Here is a 15,229-nt window from a genome sequence, read left to right as displayed (position 1 = left end):
GGAAAGGATGATGATAGATGCTGCTTGAAGTTTAATGTCATCACGATGACTTGATCATTATTTATCCAGGGAAAAGAATATCAGTCTAAGCAGACTCTGTGTAATATGCCAGCTGGTTTGAAATCAGAGCTTTGAGAGGCAGGCAAGTAGTCAAAGAACACTGTAACTATAAGTCACCAAACATGAAAAATTCATTACTCATTGAAAATGTTACCAACTGTAATGACCATATTTTGTGGAGCAGACTAAATATAAGTTTTCTCAAAAGCAAAAATCCTTATATCAAAGGATGTTTTTCAGCTCTCCAGGGAAAAGTGGACTAGACCCTTTCTAGAAATTACCTTTCACACATGTGGTTGTCCTGGGTTTGCCTGAGCTTTGTGATATGCTAAGGGCTGAGATAAACAACCAGGAAAACGTATGGCTGTGAACTTTACCTGTATCTTTTTCTTTGAATGTGTGTTTGTTGGAAAAATAGAGAAAACCATACTTATTTACTTTCAAAACAAGAAGAGAAGACACTATTTCATGCATGTTTTTGTTATGTAAAATGTTGCCTACCCAATACTCTGCTTTTAGTCTCTCAGCTCATTTTCAGACACCCTACTTCAAATTCCAGGGGCTAGAAAGACTATAATTATTCTTCCTCAGATGGGCTTGCAAGATAAGGAGAGAATATTTACAGCAGCCATGAGAAAGGAATGCAAGTTTCCAAAATAAAAAGTGCCTTGACATTTCCCTCATGTAGGCCTCAAAGTGCTGGGAGCTAGGGAAGACTCTTCAGACACTCCCGGGTCAGTGAACCTTATCTGAAGAGGCGAAGACATTGGAGATGAAGCATTTGTGGAAAGACTGCTTGATTTAAGGGATAACACTCCAGTATCTAATAAACAAATGCATTAAACAGCCAAAGAAATGCAAGGAAAGCCTCACAGCAGCTACCTGCTTGTTTTGTTGAATTCCTGGAGATGAGGTTGACAGTCATGATGAAGCTCACTCAACAAGAGTAAGAAGCAATTCAGGTATAAATGACAGTTTCACATCACTTTCTTAGATAATTGCCAATTTCTGCAAAGCTGCAGCTCAGTTAGCCAGTGCCTGGTCACTATTGATGTAAATACCTGTGAGATGCTTTAAGACTTGCTGGTGAAAAGTCAAGTCTATATAAAATCAAAGCTGCACCTGACAAAAACATTAAGAGCTGTCAGCTGACCTCCAAAGTTAATTTGAAATATAGTAAGAAGAACGTATAAAATTATTTATATTATTAATCAACAAATGGGCAGATGATTGGAAATTAACAGGGGAGTAGACTGTCACCAGGGCCATTTAAATCACAGGGAAACATGAACCTCTCCTGCAGAGCATGCACTGTGATAGACCTAATGCAGCATTTTATTCCTAGAAGCCACAGGTGGAAGATGTATATAAATTCATGAGAACTTATATTTAGTTGTAGAAATGAAGTTACATGAACCATCTGCAGGCAGTGTTGTGGTACAGGAAACTTGTCATTTCTGGAGTTGTACATGCAACAGAGGATGTTGAAAAGGATTACAGGACAGTACTCCTGTATTGCATAGTATTTGTCCCTGGTGAAGACCTGGCTGGATAGTAGGACTAACTTTGATGATCATACCTCAAAAGAAATGGTGATAAATTTGCAAGCTGTAACCAAAGTGCTAGAGTGGCCCGAATCATTAAACTAAATGCCTAAGAAATCCCCATGCTGAGTTCATGGAGGCTTTTCCTGCTTTGGTCACGTGTGGGAGAAGGCCCGGTCCTGTGGGTATGTCCTGGGAAGAACAGGTATATTGCTCTCTGCATCTGAGATGAGTCTGTGATTACATATCCCAGTGAGGTTTTATTGTGATCTAAGTTTTGGGCTACTCAGCACTATAAAAATTTAGACATAACGCATGCTTAGCAGTAGAAATACAAGCTTTCAGATAAATTTACCATGTTCTTAAGCAGTGGCAACATGCAGCTCAGAATGGCTTTTCATCTCAGTTTTATGTTTCAGTTGACATTCATCCATTAGCATTTAAACAGGACTTCTGATTCGGAAGAAATCAAACTCCAGTGTCCAAGGCAGAACCTCAGAAAGTCTGTGACCTTTTGCCCTCACCTGGACATTTCTTCAAGCTATCTGAAGTTTCACTGGTAGCAGATGAACCACCTAGTACACTACTCACACCAGAGTTCACCCATACTGAAATGTAATCCAACTTCTCTGGAAGGGTCTTTCAATTCATTTGGTCTGCTCAGAGCCCACAGACTGCACCAAGATGACACCACTGTTTATGTTAGAAGCAGCAGAAAACATAGACTGAAGCTCACAAGTAGGAAATGGATTATAACAACAGACCTCCAAGGCTGCAAACAGATTGGTTTAAATTTATTTTTTTCATGACTGACTGAACTGTAATTAGGATTTTAACCTTTTAATTTCTTATACTAAGTTAACAGTAAAATGAATTGTTTCTGTTTATTCAGACTATGCTATTATGGACAGGAAAAAATGAATCTACTTAGGTATAAACTAGAAATAAGAACTTAATTATTTACATATTATTTCAGCCATGATCCTGGTTTATTCTGATAGATACTTTTCACATCTATGTAGGTTTTTGTTGGAAAATCTGGATATGTTGATTTATAGTGTTTCCTTAAATTTTTCTGTCTCATTAAATACAATAGAAAGCAATAGAATGAACAAGTTACAGGAATCCCTATGACAAAGTAATTCACTGTGATTTATAGTCTTGTGAAGTTTTGACTTCACAGAAGTAATTGGGAGATTTTCTGTTAGCATTGATGGAACCAGTGCTTTGGTAGAGACGTCCTACAAATTTAAGGTGTCTCGCAAATCAGAGAGTTGTTTCAGTTCTATATTCGTTAATGTAAGAGAAGCTCCAAATCTGAATTATACAAAAGCATTAGGAATATTTTCTGTTAAAAGCACCCAGAAGATGTCTCCTGTTACTTTTTCCTCATAAAAAAATAGGAACACAATTATAGTTTCTACAGCATGTACACATGCAAAACCATTTCCTTAGTAACCCAGCTAAAGGAAGGAGAAGTGAGTAGAAATACCCTAAATCTATGTATGAATTTTATTCAGATGAATTGAAATGTAATACACCTTGGTAATTATTTTTTAAATTTATCGAATACCAGGGCTGATATTAATAAATAATAATGATTAAAAGCATACATGAAAATTCCCTTGAATTACATAAAGGTATTTTGTCATTAAATATCACTGAAACTCTTCCGAATTATAAGACATTATAGACAAAGAAGTAAGCTTTCAGATTTTTTTAATAGATTTAGAAAAAAAGAGAAATTAATAGTATAGTAGATCTCTACAAGAAATAAAAATAGAAACTGCATACAGATTTCCTGGCCTTCTATAAGAAGCTGAGGTGCAGAATGAAACCAGTAACACCAGATTTCACAAATGTGAGATTCAGTGTTCACGCTTTGTACAAGTTAAAGGCTAAAAGATAAGAATGGAAACAAAGCAAAGTTGTTTTCAGAACAGAGGAAAATCAATAGAAAATAAACATGATTCACATGAGTATTAATATTTGGTAGTAAAATGGAAAAATAAATATAATTCAGTACTGATCCATAGTGGTAAGAAAAGAGCTGTATAAATAGATGTAAACACAATTTATTCCCTGTATGAATGAGCATTAATAGAAGAAAATTCTAATAAATTACCTCGAGTGAGTTCTAATACAAAACTCTACCACTTCTCAATCAACACTTCTCATGATTAATTTTTAATACACATAAATTGCTGCCAGAACTACTTTAGAAACAAACTTGCTGTTTATGAAGGTTAAAATGTTATGTGATAGGAATCCACTTTTATACAGTCCATTATTAATCAGTGAATTAGCTTACCTGTTTCACTAGAAACAATATCATGACAGAACTGGCAGGTGCAGGAGATAGTCTGGACCAGAGTCCCATGCAGGAACAGAGACCAAAAAGTGTCACCATACCCATTCTAATAAATTTGTCCCCAATATGCTGCTATTTCACTCTACTGTAGATCAATTCTATCACCCTGTCCCATGAAAAAAAAGTTGAAATATCTTCTATTATGAGTGTAACTGTTTCATGAATCTTCTCACAAATAAGAGAGGAAGTTACTACAGTGTCTAAGGCTTGCTCGGCTCCAACTGCCTTTTGCTTTTTCTGATTAAAGGCAGAGAAAATTTACTCTAAACCTCACAGAAAGTCTGCTTACTGTAGCTTGTCCGTTAGCCAATAAGGAGTCAGAAAACTATTAAAACATTAAAGGGCTGTTCCTGTTCCCCTGAAACTCCATGGGAATTTTGCCAGGGGTTTTGCAAGAATGCAGTCCAGCTCCATAAATACATATATATGTTTATACACACCTCATGAAATCATTGAAAGATGCCCTAGAAACACAACTTTGTGTAGGAAGCTTGCTTTGCAGGAATCAGCTCAGTAATAGCTGGGTTTATCCTTTCTGAGCATTATTTTGTGAAATATGCACTATCAGTGCAGGATCAGGGAGGATCTAAATGTACAAAAAATGATGTTACCAGTGGTTAAGGTATTACTACAGTTCTTGTGACATTCAGTGTTTTTTTCACAGCTTCAGGTGTGAGGTTGGAGAAACTGCCCATGAAATTTAGCTTTAATTTTCTAAAAATAGTTTACAAACTTTCTAGTGGCAGAGAAAAGCCTGAAAACACTATGTATTCTGCAGGCTCAGGGAATCAAACCATTTATAATATAATAGTTTTAGAATCAAGCTTATGGTTGTACTAATTCAAATCGTCAATCTGGAGACTCAAGGTGTTGCCTCCTCCATTTTCGAAAGAAGTGAAACTTGCAGCTCTGCATGCCCTTCCCAGAACTCACAGGCATCCAGAGCAGCTAAGATGGAGATCAGGCAGAGGTACAACACTAGGACTTGTGGAGGTCACCAGTAGTCCAGTTTTGAATACCAAATATAGGCTAAACCCAAACTGTGTGGCAGATACACCCTGAAGCACACTCCACCAGCAGTGTGACCTGAGTCTCTACACACATGCCCAAACTTTCTTCTTCTGGAGGAATCCAGGAGGTGGAGGGTCATAATATATACCCATGTCTCATATTTACATAAAGTCTGGATGTAATAAAAAGGAGTACTGGGACATGGGTATGGAAGTGCTCCGGGGACCAGGATTTCAGGGTGGAAATGCATCCAGCCCAGTCTAGAACCCTGGCAGTAAGGGCACTGGCCACCCTGTGCTACTGTGCCTCCTGGCTAGATGTGTCAGTATACATATCCCACCCTGGCACACCAAAGGGCAACTCTGGGGATCAGAGAGGGCACTTCAAAGCCCCTCTAAGTAACTCCTCACCTGTGTATTGCTATGACTATAGCCCTATGTGATTACTCCTGGGAACAGAAACATACATAGGTACTTAATCCTTAGAAGGACTTCACTCCCTCCCTCCTTCCTTCCCACCCATCCTGTTCTCAGATGTACTGGGCAGTTTGTAATGCTATCCAATTCGCAGGGGCTTCAAGTGGAGTTCCCAAGTGCTAGATCCTTGTGAAAATGCAAAGCTGTGGGAAAAATAACTACTGTCTCAACCTATAGTCTGCTTTTTGGGTTGTGAGACTTGCTCTGCCTTTTTAGTCCAGATACCTGCTTGGGTTTCACTCTGTTGCGGGCCAGGTCTTCAAGCTGAGGTCTTCGTAACTCTAAAGCAGGCATTTATCCTGTTTCTTTGAGTTTCATGCTGGGACTTGTCTAGCCACAAGCTTCTCCAACCCTGACATCTTATGGTAGAGAGTTGTCTTAAAAATCAGAATGATTTTCATGAAAGATACATATGTGATTTTAGTGTCTGTCCTGTGGTATCCCTCTCCCTTGGGCACGAGTTTTGACCTTACAGTTGTTAAATGAAGCAGTCATTTACTAACACTCCTGGTCTTTCTGCTTCTTTGATTCATTTACTTGCATTGCCAAACAGGCAGGAAAATCAACATAAATAACATGTCAAAGTGAGAAATATTTCTTAGATGAAGGGAAAAAAAAAAGCTATTTCAGAGAACAGTTGAGCAGACAAAATAAGCATAATTCAGCTTTTTCTCTACTGTTTAACTTAAGTTGGTCGAAAGTTCTATTACATGTTCATGGAGGCAGACTGGACAGTGCCTAGAAGCCCATCAATAGGGAAGTCATGCAATTTATGACTTTCATTTGTCACTGGTGGAACTTTGAACAGATGCAGTCACCATCACTTCTTGGGAAGTGCTATAATGCTGTCAAATTCTCTAACTTAGCAACTGTTTTATCTCAAGACTTTCCTTATAGTAAGATTCACGTGTATTCGATTAAATCAGCATTCAGTGTAACAGGAGCATTTGGATCTGCAGGATTTTATTTCTTAGCTGAGAAATGGATCAAGGTAAATATGCATATTTTGTTTGTATAAATAAAGCTTCTCTGATCTCATACTTGTGTACACTCAATGCTTCTGTGTATCTTTATTCCTGCAGTTCATGGGGCAAACTATAATTTATTGTCTTGCCTCCTCATATGTCTTTCACAAGACATTACAGCCAAACAGCTTTGCCTTATATCCTTAATCTCTCCTGCCACATGATTTCTGGCCATGCCCTTATCTCTGCTTTCTGTCTTAACAGCTAAGCTGGAATAGTTCTCTGAGAGGAATGAAGATCGGGATGGTAAATACAGGCAATGCTTCACCAGGCAGATACATACATAGCTTTGTAAAAGGTTCTACCTAGAGTAATTGATAGTGCAGTCCTGGGGGATGCCAGTTTCAGTCCCAGCTGCAGACAGACGGTGGAGAGCCCCAGCAGCATTTTTTCTCAGTTTTCTCTCTTTAATCTTCTCCATCACAGCATTCAGTAGTAGTTACTGGTGTGAAGGGACAAGAAAAGTTGCCAAACCTTTCTGTACAGGAAAGAGCAAAGGGGATCACTGCATCCGCTTTAATAGCCCTGATGCCAACAATAGCAACGTTGTGCAATATATTTGGGAGACAGGAGATGACAAGTTCATTGATCGAAAGTTTCATGCTGGAATTTGGTATTCCTGTGAAGAAATTATAAATGAAGAAGGTGAGTAAACCCCTGTAAGTTTACTTTAAAAAGTAATCTAATTTCTTCCTACTTGTTTGGTGTCACCTTCCTCTGCTGCAATGCAATGTATGTATTCTAAAGGAAAAAGTATCTTTTAAACATTGCTTTTCCCTGGGAAGGAGGATCTTAAAGGATACTATCTAGTAAATTCCTAAAAAATTCCCAATAAATCCTGCAAAAACTTTAAGGTGACAGTTTGAAGTACAGATTATTTTTTTAGTATAAGTATTAGTGTTAGTGTTAGTATTAGTATTATTAAGTTACTTTACCAGGAAAGTGGTTTATTTTCCTGATGTTTTTAGCCACTTAGACAAAACCAAACATATTTGCCTTGAACAATTGCTGAGGATTCCCTATGGCAACATAAGAAAGCACAATGTGATTTGTTATTTTAAAAATTATTTGAGCAATTAAATCTGTGAGATCTAAGTTATTTCTTTAGTCAGCATAGTTGTTTCCTACCTTTCATAAAACTAAACAAGATTATTTTCACCCTGCTAAAACATAATCTGGAGACTTACTAATCATGAGTGGTGGCATTTGAGTTTCACTTTGCGTGTGTAAATGTCAGTAGAATGAAATGAGCTTGCTGTTAAAGAAAGCTTCTAGTTATTTGTCGATCTTTGTATAAAAGAATTGCTTAGCTCCTTCAAGAAATACGGCATTTATTGTAAATCAGCACTAAGTTTTTCCCCTTATATTCTGACAAGTTTACAAATGACAAGTAGATCATTCAGAGAAATCAAATCAGCTTTCACATGTGATTTAAAATGCAAATATTTTCACATCACCTGTCCTTAAAGTCCGGTTCTACCACAAAGTCTTGTAAGCTGTGCAGTTTTAAGGGGGTAAATGTGAAAAATCAGAGCAAGATACATGTCCAAAAGACATCTTTCAGGTGGTGATTGCTGTGGATACAGATTTTTTCATTTATGCATGCACTACTGCAGTTCTTATTTTCCAACTTAGTGGCTGAAAAAAAACTACCTTGTATTTTCAGAGCAAAGCAGAATTAATTCCAAGAGCTTTGTTCACAGCATCTGGGGGGAGGGTCAGGAGGTCACATGAGTTTGAAAATCAAAGCTTACGGAAATAAATTGTAATCAAGCTTAGAAGAAATTTGTGTGAGCAGCAGCTTTGTCACTGTAGGGAGAAGTCTTCAAATGAACTGTTGGTTTTGCCATTCTTGATTTTACAGCTACAACCTTTTGGAAATAATTTCATGGCCTTTTTCTATATTTCCCAGACTCTGTTCCTGCCTTGAAAAAAAGTTCTGGAAGGATTATGTAGCTAAGTTTCAGGAGCAGGTTGGTGTATGAGGGACTCTGTGTGTACAAACATACATCAGAAATAGTTGCTCCTGATCATCTCAGTTTGTGCTTTTATGTCAAGTTTTGCATTTTCTGCTTCTTATGAATCTATTTCTTTAGGTTATTACAGAATATAAAATCATTGTGAATTTTATTTTAAAATAACTCTTTTTTTTTAGGTGAGAAATGTAGAAGCTTCATCAGTCTGACTCCAGCTTCTAATCGAGGTAGATATGCATAATTTGTGTAAATAAAACTTTCCTGATCACATTAACCAATACCAATATTCTGTATTTTGATACAAAAAATGCTTGCTTTAATGACACACAGTTTTTCGTCCTTTATTTAATTTGTCAACTTCAAAATTAAGTCCACATGGCTTAAAATATTAATCTATGTCTTTTGAAAACACTTAATTTGAATAGGAATGTTTTTTAAAATTACTTTGAATATCAGTACTGGAAGTCAAGATTTGTAAGGTCTTGTCTCCTCTTTCCTCATACTTCAAGATCCTGTTTGGTGGAAAATTAAGCCTATGGGAAGATTTTAGTTAATGACTAGACCCTCAAGCCATATGGCTGTGTGCACGGCTTTGCAGTCTGTTACCTGGGTAGCATGGACTTCTGGTTTGGTACACTTCTCTCTGGACTCAGTAGCTGTGACAATAAGTAGGTAATTGGATAGTAGTTCTTTTTATATTAACTTTGGTTCATGGTAATGTTAAGGTAGCTACTGAGTGTGAAACCATGCTGCTCCACCTTGTACTTTAAGCTTCTCAAGCGTATAACAGGAGCTTGTAAGTGCTCTTCCACTAAATGTCCAAATCAGTAGAGGGAACTAAAATTTAGGGTGGCCACTGACCTCCAAGTTTTCCTATAAATGTTATAATAGCATCCTCACAGGATTTGAGCTTTTGTTTAACATTTTTAAACAATATAAATGAAGAAGAAAGAAATGGTGGAAACACTAAATAACTGCATAGAATATCATTGCTATTTATTGGGTTTTCCAGGAGTTTTATGGCTGTCTATTGTCACAGAGCTTCTGTACATCATTTTGCTTCTGACTGGAGTCATTCTTATGTCAGTAGAAATGTGCTACTACAGCACTGTCATTGATGGGCTAAAGATCAACGCCTTCTCTGCAGTAGTCACCGTATTAGCAGGTACAGTTAAAGATCTCAATTTATTACATCTAGGAAATCTAACATTGACAGACTCCCACCTGAAAATTAATAACAGTGTCCAAGTTTCAAAACTCTTACAATACCTATGGAGACACATACAGTACAAGAGGCTGCAAAATGTTATGGAAAATACTGTTTTCAATTAACTGTTTCTTGCTATTATTATTTTTATATGTTATTTTTATAGCTTTTATTATTTTTAACTTCATTATTTTCTTTTCATAAGTCTTAATTTCATTGTCAGGTTGGTTGTCAAAGATAAAAAAATAGCATACTCTTCCAAATAATTTGTTGGGATTTTTTTATTTGCAACATGCTAAATATTAAACTAGCAATAGCCAAATTAAAATAGTGCTTTTATGAGGGAATAAAATGGAATTGGGTGAGTGTCAGTAGAGAGTCATCATGAAAACTGTCTTCCATTTTTAGCATATTACTTCATACTTGGTTGTAATGGCTTATCTCTGCTCAGTGTTGAATTACTAACAAGTTGTCAATGGATGAGAGCAAATCAACTTATTACCTTTTAAAATCTATGGGCTGCATGTCCCCTTGCTCCCCTTGATTCCTCTAGCGTACAGTGTGTCAAGGGACTGTATTAGTGATTGTATTGGCAAATACATGGCACATAAATACACTTAAATTATGTCCAGTATTTTTGAGTGATTTATAGAGTTTAGACACTTCATAAAATATTCTTCAGGAGCTCAAAGGACAAGTGCAAAAAGTTGACAAAGAAGAATGTCCTCAATTTACATTTTCTAATGTTCTTATGGTATTATATTTTGTAGGTCTTCTTGGCATGGTTGCTCACATGATGTACACAACTGTATTTCAAATGACTGTAAATCTTGGTCCTGAAGACTGGAGACCTCACACATGGGATTATGGCTGGTCCTATTGGTACCTATTGATTTATATTTGGTTCTTCCATTACATTTCAGTCACTTCACTTTATGTCCAAGGAATGCCTACCTAATTTATAAAGAATGGGTCTACCTTATTTCACTCTCGGGGAGGCAGTTAATAAGCAGGTGGTTTTCTCCACATTCAGTTGTCTTAAATTGTTACATAGGATGTATAAGATTGTGAATTTTGTGTTTGCCATCCTTTAGATAGTATGGGGACCTCCAACTGCTCTGCACAAAGCAGAGGTCCTTCTCCATGCACACTGGATCCAGTACCCTCATCTCCCAGGACAACTGTCTTGCATTAAGTTGCTTAAAACTCTTCCAAGCTTTAACCATTTAGGCTGAGATTTTCCTTATCAGATATATGCTTCAGGTTGTTGTATCTGGACCATTTGAGAAAAAATGGTTCAATTTTTTTAAAACAGGCCTAGGTAAAACCATGTTATTTTGGCCCTGTAAATAATTGCAACACATCCTCTGAGGAGATCTGGTGAATTTATTAAGGAAGAGGGCTGTTTAGAGAATTTTTGCTATAGAGATGTGTCTTTGAAAATCCATCATATCTGATCAATAGAAAGCATTTGAATGTTCAGGTGCTGGAAACTGCTGCTATTTCTCCAAGTGTGACTCAGAAGAAGAATAGGACCAATTGACAAAAGTCAAACAGGACCAATATTTTGGGTCAGTAGAACAGATCTCAGATTGATTGTCTCCTTCATACTTCTCTGACAGCTGAGATCACAGCTCATTGTCACTCATTCCTATTGCTCTTTCTACTTTTATTGTACCATTATTGAACAGGAGCTTACAGCTGCACGCAGTCTTGAGGATGCGGATTTGCTAGGGATTTTTGCAATGAAATAGGGGTTTCTTTTGTCTTTTGTACTGTTACTTTTTAACTTCCTAATAACTCAGATCTCATTTGAAGGTCACAGTGCATTGCTCTGTGCATTTCCAGGAGCCTGTTTCCCACGCAGCAGCAGTTTGTTTGAAGCTATTGTTACCTGTGTGTAGAAATGTTTCTCTAGTGCTTTCAGAGGGATGAAGGATGCGCTTGGTCAGTGCTTCCAAGCTGGAGATTGGGCAGATCATGACAAATGGTGTAACACACTTCATATGGGATACTCCATGCAGTAAAAGGAAAACCCATAATCCAGCTGAGCTTCTGTTGGCATTTCTCTTATGCAGATGAATGACTGGTTACTATAGTTTGCTTCCTTGTTGAGTTGACCTGTTTGATTTCCATTTTTGTTATTTGTCTGTGGGCAGAATTCAGATTGAATGCTCTCTTTCTGAAGCTGAATTTTCATGTCAGCCATAGTGCCCTTTATTTCATGGCTCTCTCAGTGACAAGTTTTTGCTCACTTCCTTCGTCTGTTCTCTGTAGTCAGATGGGGAACTCCCCATTTTTTCCAAATTCTTTATGGAAAGCCAAAATTTCAGGCAAAAAACTTTGAAGAACCACACTGATGTGCTTCCTGTATTGTCAAAGGAAGCCATTTATTTCTGTCCTTCGTTTTTTCTCTTGTAACACAGTATTGATCTACAAGAGAATCTGCTCATAAGAGATTAATTTCTTTCAGTATTTGCTAAGAGGCCTTTATAGAAGCTTTCTTGAAATCAGTTCCTTACCCTTATGTCACTGAGTCCTTCAAAGGGCTTCAACAGGTGGATTAGGAAAAGCACCTTCATAGTTTGTCTACTAATGTTACTGTACTTCAGTTATTTAGGCAAAAATGCCTACTACATGGGTCAGGACTACTGCAGACCTACTGCTTTTATCTCATCCCAGGGGCTGAATTTTTAATTCTTCTCTACCATGGTTGGCTTAAACCATAGGTTACATACCACCATAGGTAGGCATGCTGTCCCATTCTTGCTCCATTCACATGAGGAGGGAAATCTACCAGCGTCTGGTGATTTGCCCGTAGTTTTGCAGCTTGTTATAAGAGCTCTTCTGTGGCTCCTCATGTTTAAGATTTAGTCAGGGTGTAGTCTGACTGCCTTTAGGAGCAAAGATTGCTTAAACTGCTCTTTGTCCTCCTACTTCTAGGTGGCCTTCACATGCCGTGTTCCACCACCCTCAAATTCTTTATATACATCTGGTTGTCTGATCACCTTGGAAAACAATCCTGGATAAAAATAATGTTAAAAATATATATTTAAAAACCTAAATGTGTTTGTTGAACTACAGCAGGGATGTGGAAACAAACAGCTCTGAGGGAGAAGAGAGATAAACAGGAGTGTCTTAAACTGATCTCTCCACCAAAGCACATGTTTCATTAGGTAATCATGACCTTACCATGTTAAGAAAGGCTCCAATGAGCAAATTCCTCCACAATGAACTCTAATACATTCCATTGCGGCCTTATTATTACATGTCGCTTTTACAGCTCCAGCACTCCTTGCTCACTCAGTAGTCTGAGTTCACACATTTTTAGCAAATTATACCTCAACTTCATTTTTTATTGTCTTCTTATGGTTTTACTTCGAACATTTCAGAGTTGATGTCCTTTTCTTTCTGCTTAGTCACAACCTATGTTTTCTCAGGAACGCAATTCAGTGCTTTAAGCCTGCTTTACTGAGCTACTTCATTGTGCCTTCTCTCTTCTTTTTAACCCTTTTGGATAACTGGCACGCATACATCTCAGTGATACATCACCTGTGAGATTCATAGTCTCAGTAACTACACCTTTTAATTTTTTTATACATCCTTTTTTTTTTAATAGTTCCTTTTTCTGATATTAAACCCTGAGTAGAGTAAACAGAGAAATTGGAGGTAGGGTTTTATTAAACAGGAATGTTAAATGTAAACATGTAGATGTTAAAATATAGGTTTAGGTATGTAAATGGTCTTTCTTCCTCCCCTACCATGCTCCTTTTTCCCTAATACACCTGAATACAACCACATGTATGCATTATTTTCACAAATAAAATTGAAGGACATGGATATGAAAACATTCTGCTAATTTCTGATAAACCTTTTTGTTTATAGCCTCGCATGGGCTTCCTTCGCTTGCTGTATGGCTGCAGCTGTCACCACTATTAACAAATACACAAAAACTATTTTGGAATTCAAGCACAAAAGAAAAACACTGGGAAGGAGTTTAAAGATTAAATACAAGTTTCCTGATCATACATCTCCAGAGAAAGCTTGCAATGTGTATGTGAACTCGTTTCACAACAGTACAGAGGACCCTGCACTTCCAATAAAAGGCTTGTGCCACTTGGCCACTATTTCAGTTTTGTAAATTTGAACTGTACCTCAAGGCATCCTGTAAATCATAATGTCAGATCAGAATAAAACAGTATTAATTAATAAAAATGTATACTTGTGTAGCATTAGGGGTTTTTTTTTAATAAATAAATTGTATTTCCATGGGTGTTTCAAGGATGTCTTAGTATTGGAAAAGGTGTCTCAGTTCCAAAAAGACAGTGACATAGGTTCTCCAATGCTCTGATTTGTAATCAGTCTCTAATACTAATATAAAGTATGTGAGCTTGTTAGAATTTCAGAGGAGTTTCCACCCTAATTCTTTATTGAAAAGACTGTAAAGTTCCCATCCCAATTCATGCTATCCTAAGCTGTATGTCTGATAAATCACTTCTTTCTTTCCACTGCTTAAGAAGGGCACTGGAAGGTTAGCTCTGGGTAGGCTATATCTAGGACAGATGTCTGAAATTAGACAAGAGTCTCCACAGTTCTAAGACTTTCCTGTCTTAGCATTTTTAAAATTCTTCTTTACTTCAAGGGCTTTTGTGTCCAGCAATGTAAATTATCTTAGCCAGCACCAAGATACAGTTGATTTCACCACAAAATTCCTTAAATTTAAGAGTGGAGCTGCAGCACACATTAACAGAAAATTGTGTGCCACCATACACATACTTCAGACCAGCTCAGAGAAGTTTCTCATTTTGTGGGTGCCCCATCCCTGGCAGTGTTCAAGGCCAGGTTGGATGGGGCTTGGAGCAACCTGGTCTAGTGGAAGGTGTCCCAGCCTGTGGCAGGGGAGTTGGAACTGGATGAGCTTTAAGGTGCCTCCCCATCCAAACCATTCTATGATTCTATGTGACTTTCAGATGTGTGAGAAGTTTAGAAAAATTAAAAGAGCTGTAGTTGAGTATCTTGCTCCTATGATTTCTACAACTAAATCTGCAGGCCTGGTTTCATCCTTGTTTATGAAAGTTAGCATTAATAAAGAATCTACATAGCTTAAAATATGGATGAGTGAGGCTAACAGAAAAGATCTCTTAATGAACTAACCTCATAATATTCTTATTATCATAGTATTTTTTATATGCAACATCTATACCCAGGTATTCAGACAGTGAGGCAGAGATAGACAAAAGAAATAGAAAATTTCTGATTAAATAATAGATTTTCCTGGAGGAAAAAATACTACTTCAGAAATACCAGTGGAGAAACCTTGTTCTCAATATGAGAAAAACCCCACAGAATTATAGAAAATTGTGACCCATTTAAAAGGTCATCTAATCCTACTTTTTCTCTAGGCAGGATAAACTAAAGCTGCATTGCTTTTTTACAGATGTTTCATTAATCTCTTCTTTACAGCTTTCAAAGACAGGCATTCCAAAATTTCTGTGGTATTTATCCTTCGTGCTTAACTATTCTTTGCAGAAAATTCTTTCCTTGTAAATTTCCTCTGCA

The 15,229-nt window shown here is 37.2% G+C and overlaps 2 protein-coding genes across 2 annotated transcripts in view; one reads left to right on the top strand and one right to left on the bottom strand.

The window, feature by feature from the left end:
- Positions 1 to 4,020, bottom strand: part of GLP2R (glucagon-like peptide 2 receptor) — a 24,010-nt gene extending 19,990 nt beyond the window's left edge. Inside the window, exon 1 of the mRNA XM_010015784.1 lies at positions 3,916 to 4,020. Coding sequence (XP_010014086.1) covers positions 3,916 to 4,020 — 105 coding nt within the window. The remainder of the gene's footprint in view (positions 1 to 3,915) is intronic.
- A 2,802-nt stretch (positions 4,021 to 6,822) lies between these two features.
- Positions 6,823 to 13,811, top strand: LOC104406700 (putative germ cell-specific gene 1-like protein 2). Its single transcript, XM_010015782.1, has 5 exons — positions 6,823 to 7,132; positions 8,643 to 8,690; positions 9,476 to 9,628; positions 10,441 to 10,552; positions 13,556 to 13,811. The coding sequence occupies exons 1-5, from the start codon at positions 6,823 to 6,825 to the stop codon at positions 13,809 to 13,811; spliced, it is 879 nt and encodes a 292-aa protein (XP_010014084.1).
- Positions 13,812 to 15,229: the final 1,418 nt, after the last annotated feature.

Source organism: Nestor notabilis, unplaced genomic scaffold (assembly GCF_000696875.1).
Source record: "Nestor notabilis isolate BGI_N333 unplaced genomic scaffold, ASM69687v1 scaffold206, whole genome shotgun sequence".
NCBI lineage: Eukaryota > Metazoa > Chordata > Aves > Psittaciformes > Psittacidae > Nestor > Nestor notabilis.
The sequence above is the reverse complement of the archived record's forward strand: the minus strand, read 5'-3'. Positions and strand labels throughout refer to the sequence as shown.

What these genes read in the sequence shown, in the direction of transcription:
- LOC104406700 (XM_010015782.1), top strand. Translation starts at nt 6,823, where the DNA reads ATGCCAGTTTCAGTCCCAGCTGCAGACAGACGGTGGAGAGCCCCAGCA. An exon ending in GACTCCAGCTTCTAATCGAG is followed by an intron (nt 8,691 to 9,475) that starts GTAGATATGCAT and finishes TGGGTTTTCCAG; the next exon opens with GAGTTTTATGGCTGTCTATT. An exon ending in GATTATGGCTGGTCCTATTG is followed by an intron (nt 10,553 to 13,555) that starts GTACCTATTGAT and finishes TTTTGTTTATAG; the next exon opens with CCTCGCATGGGCTTCCTTCG.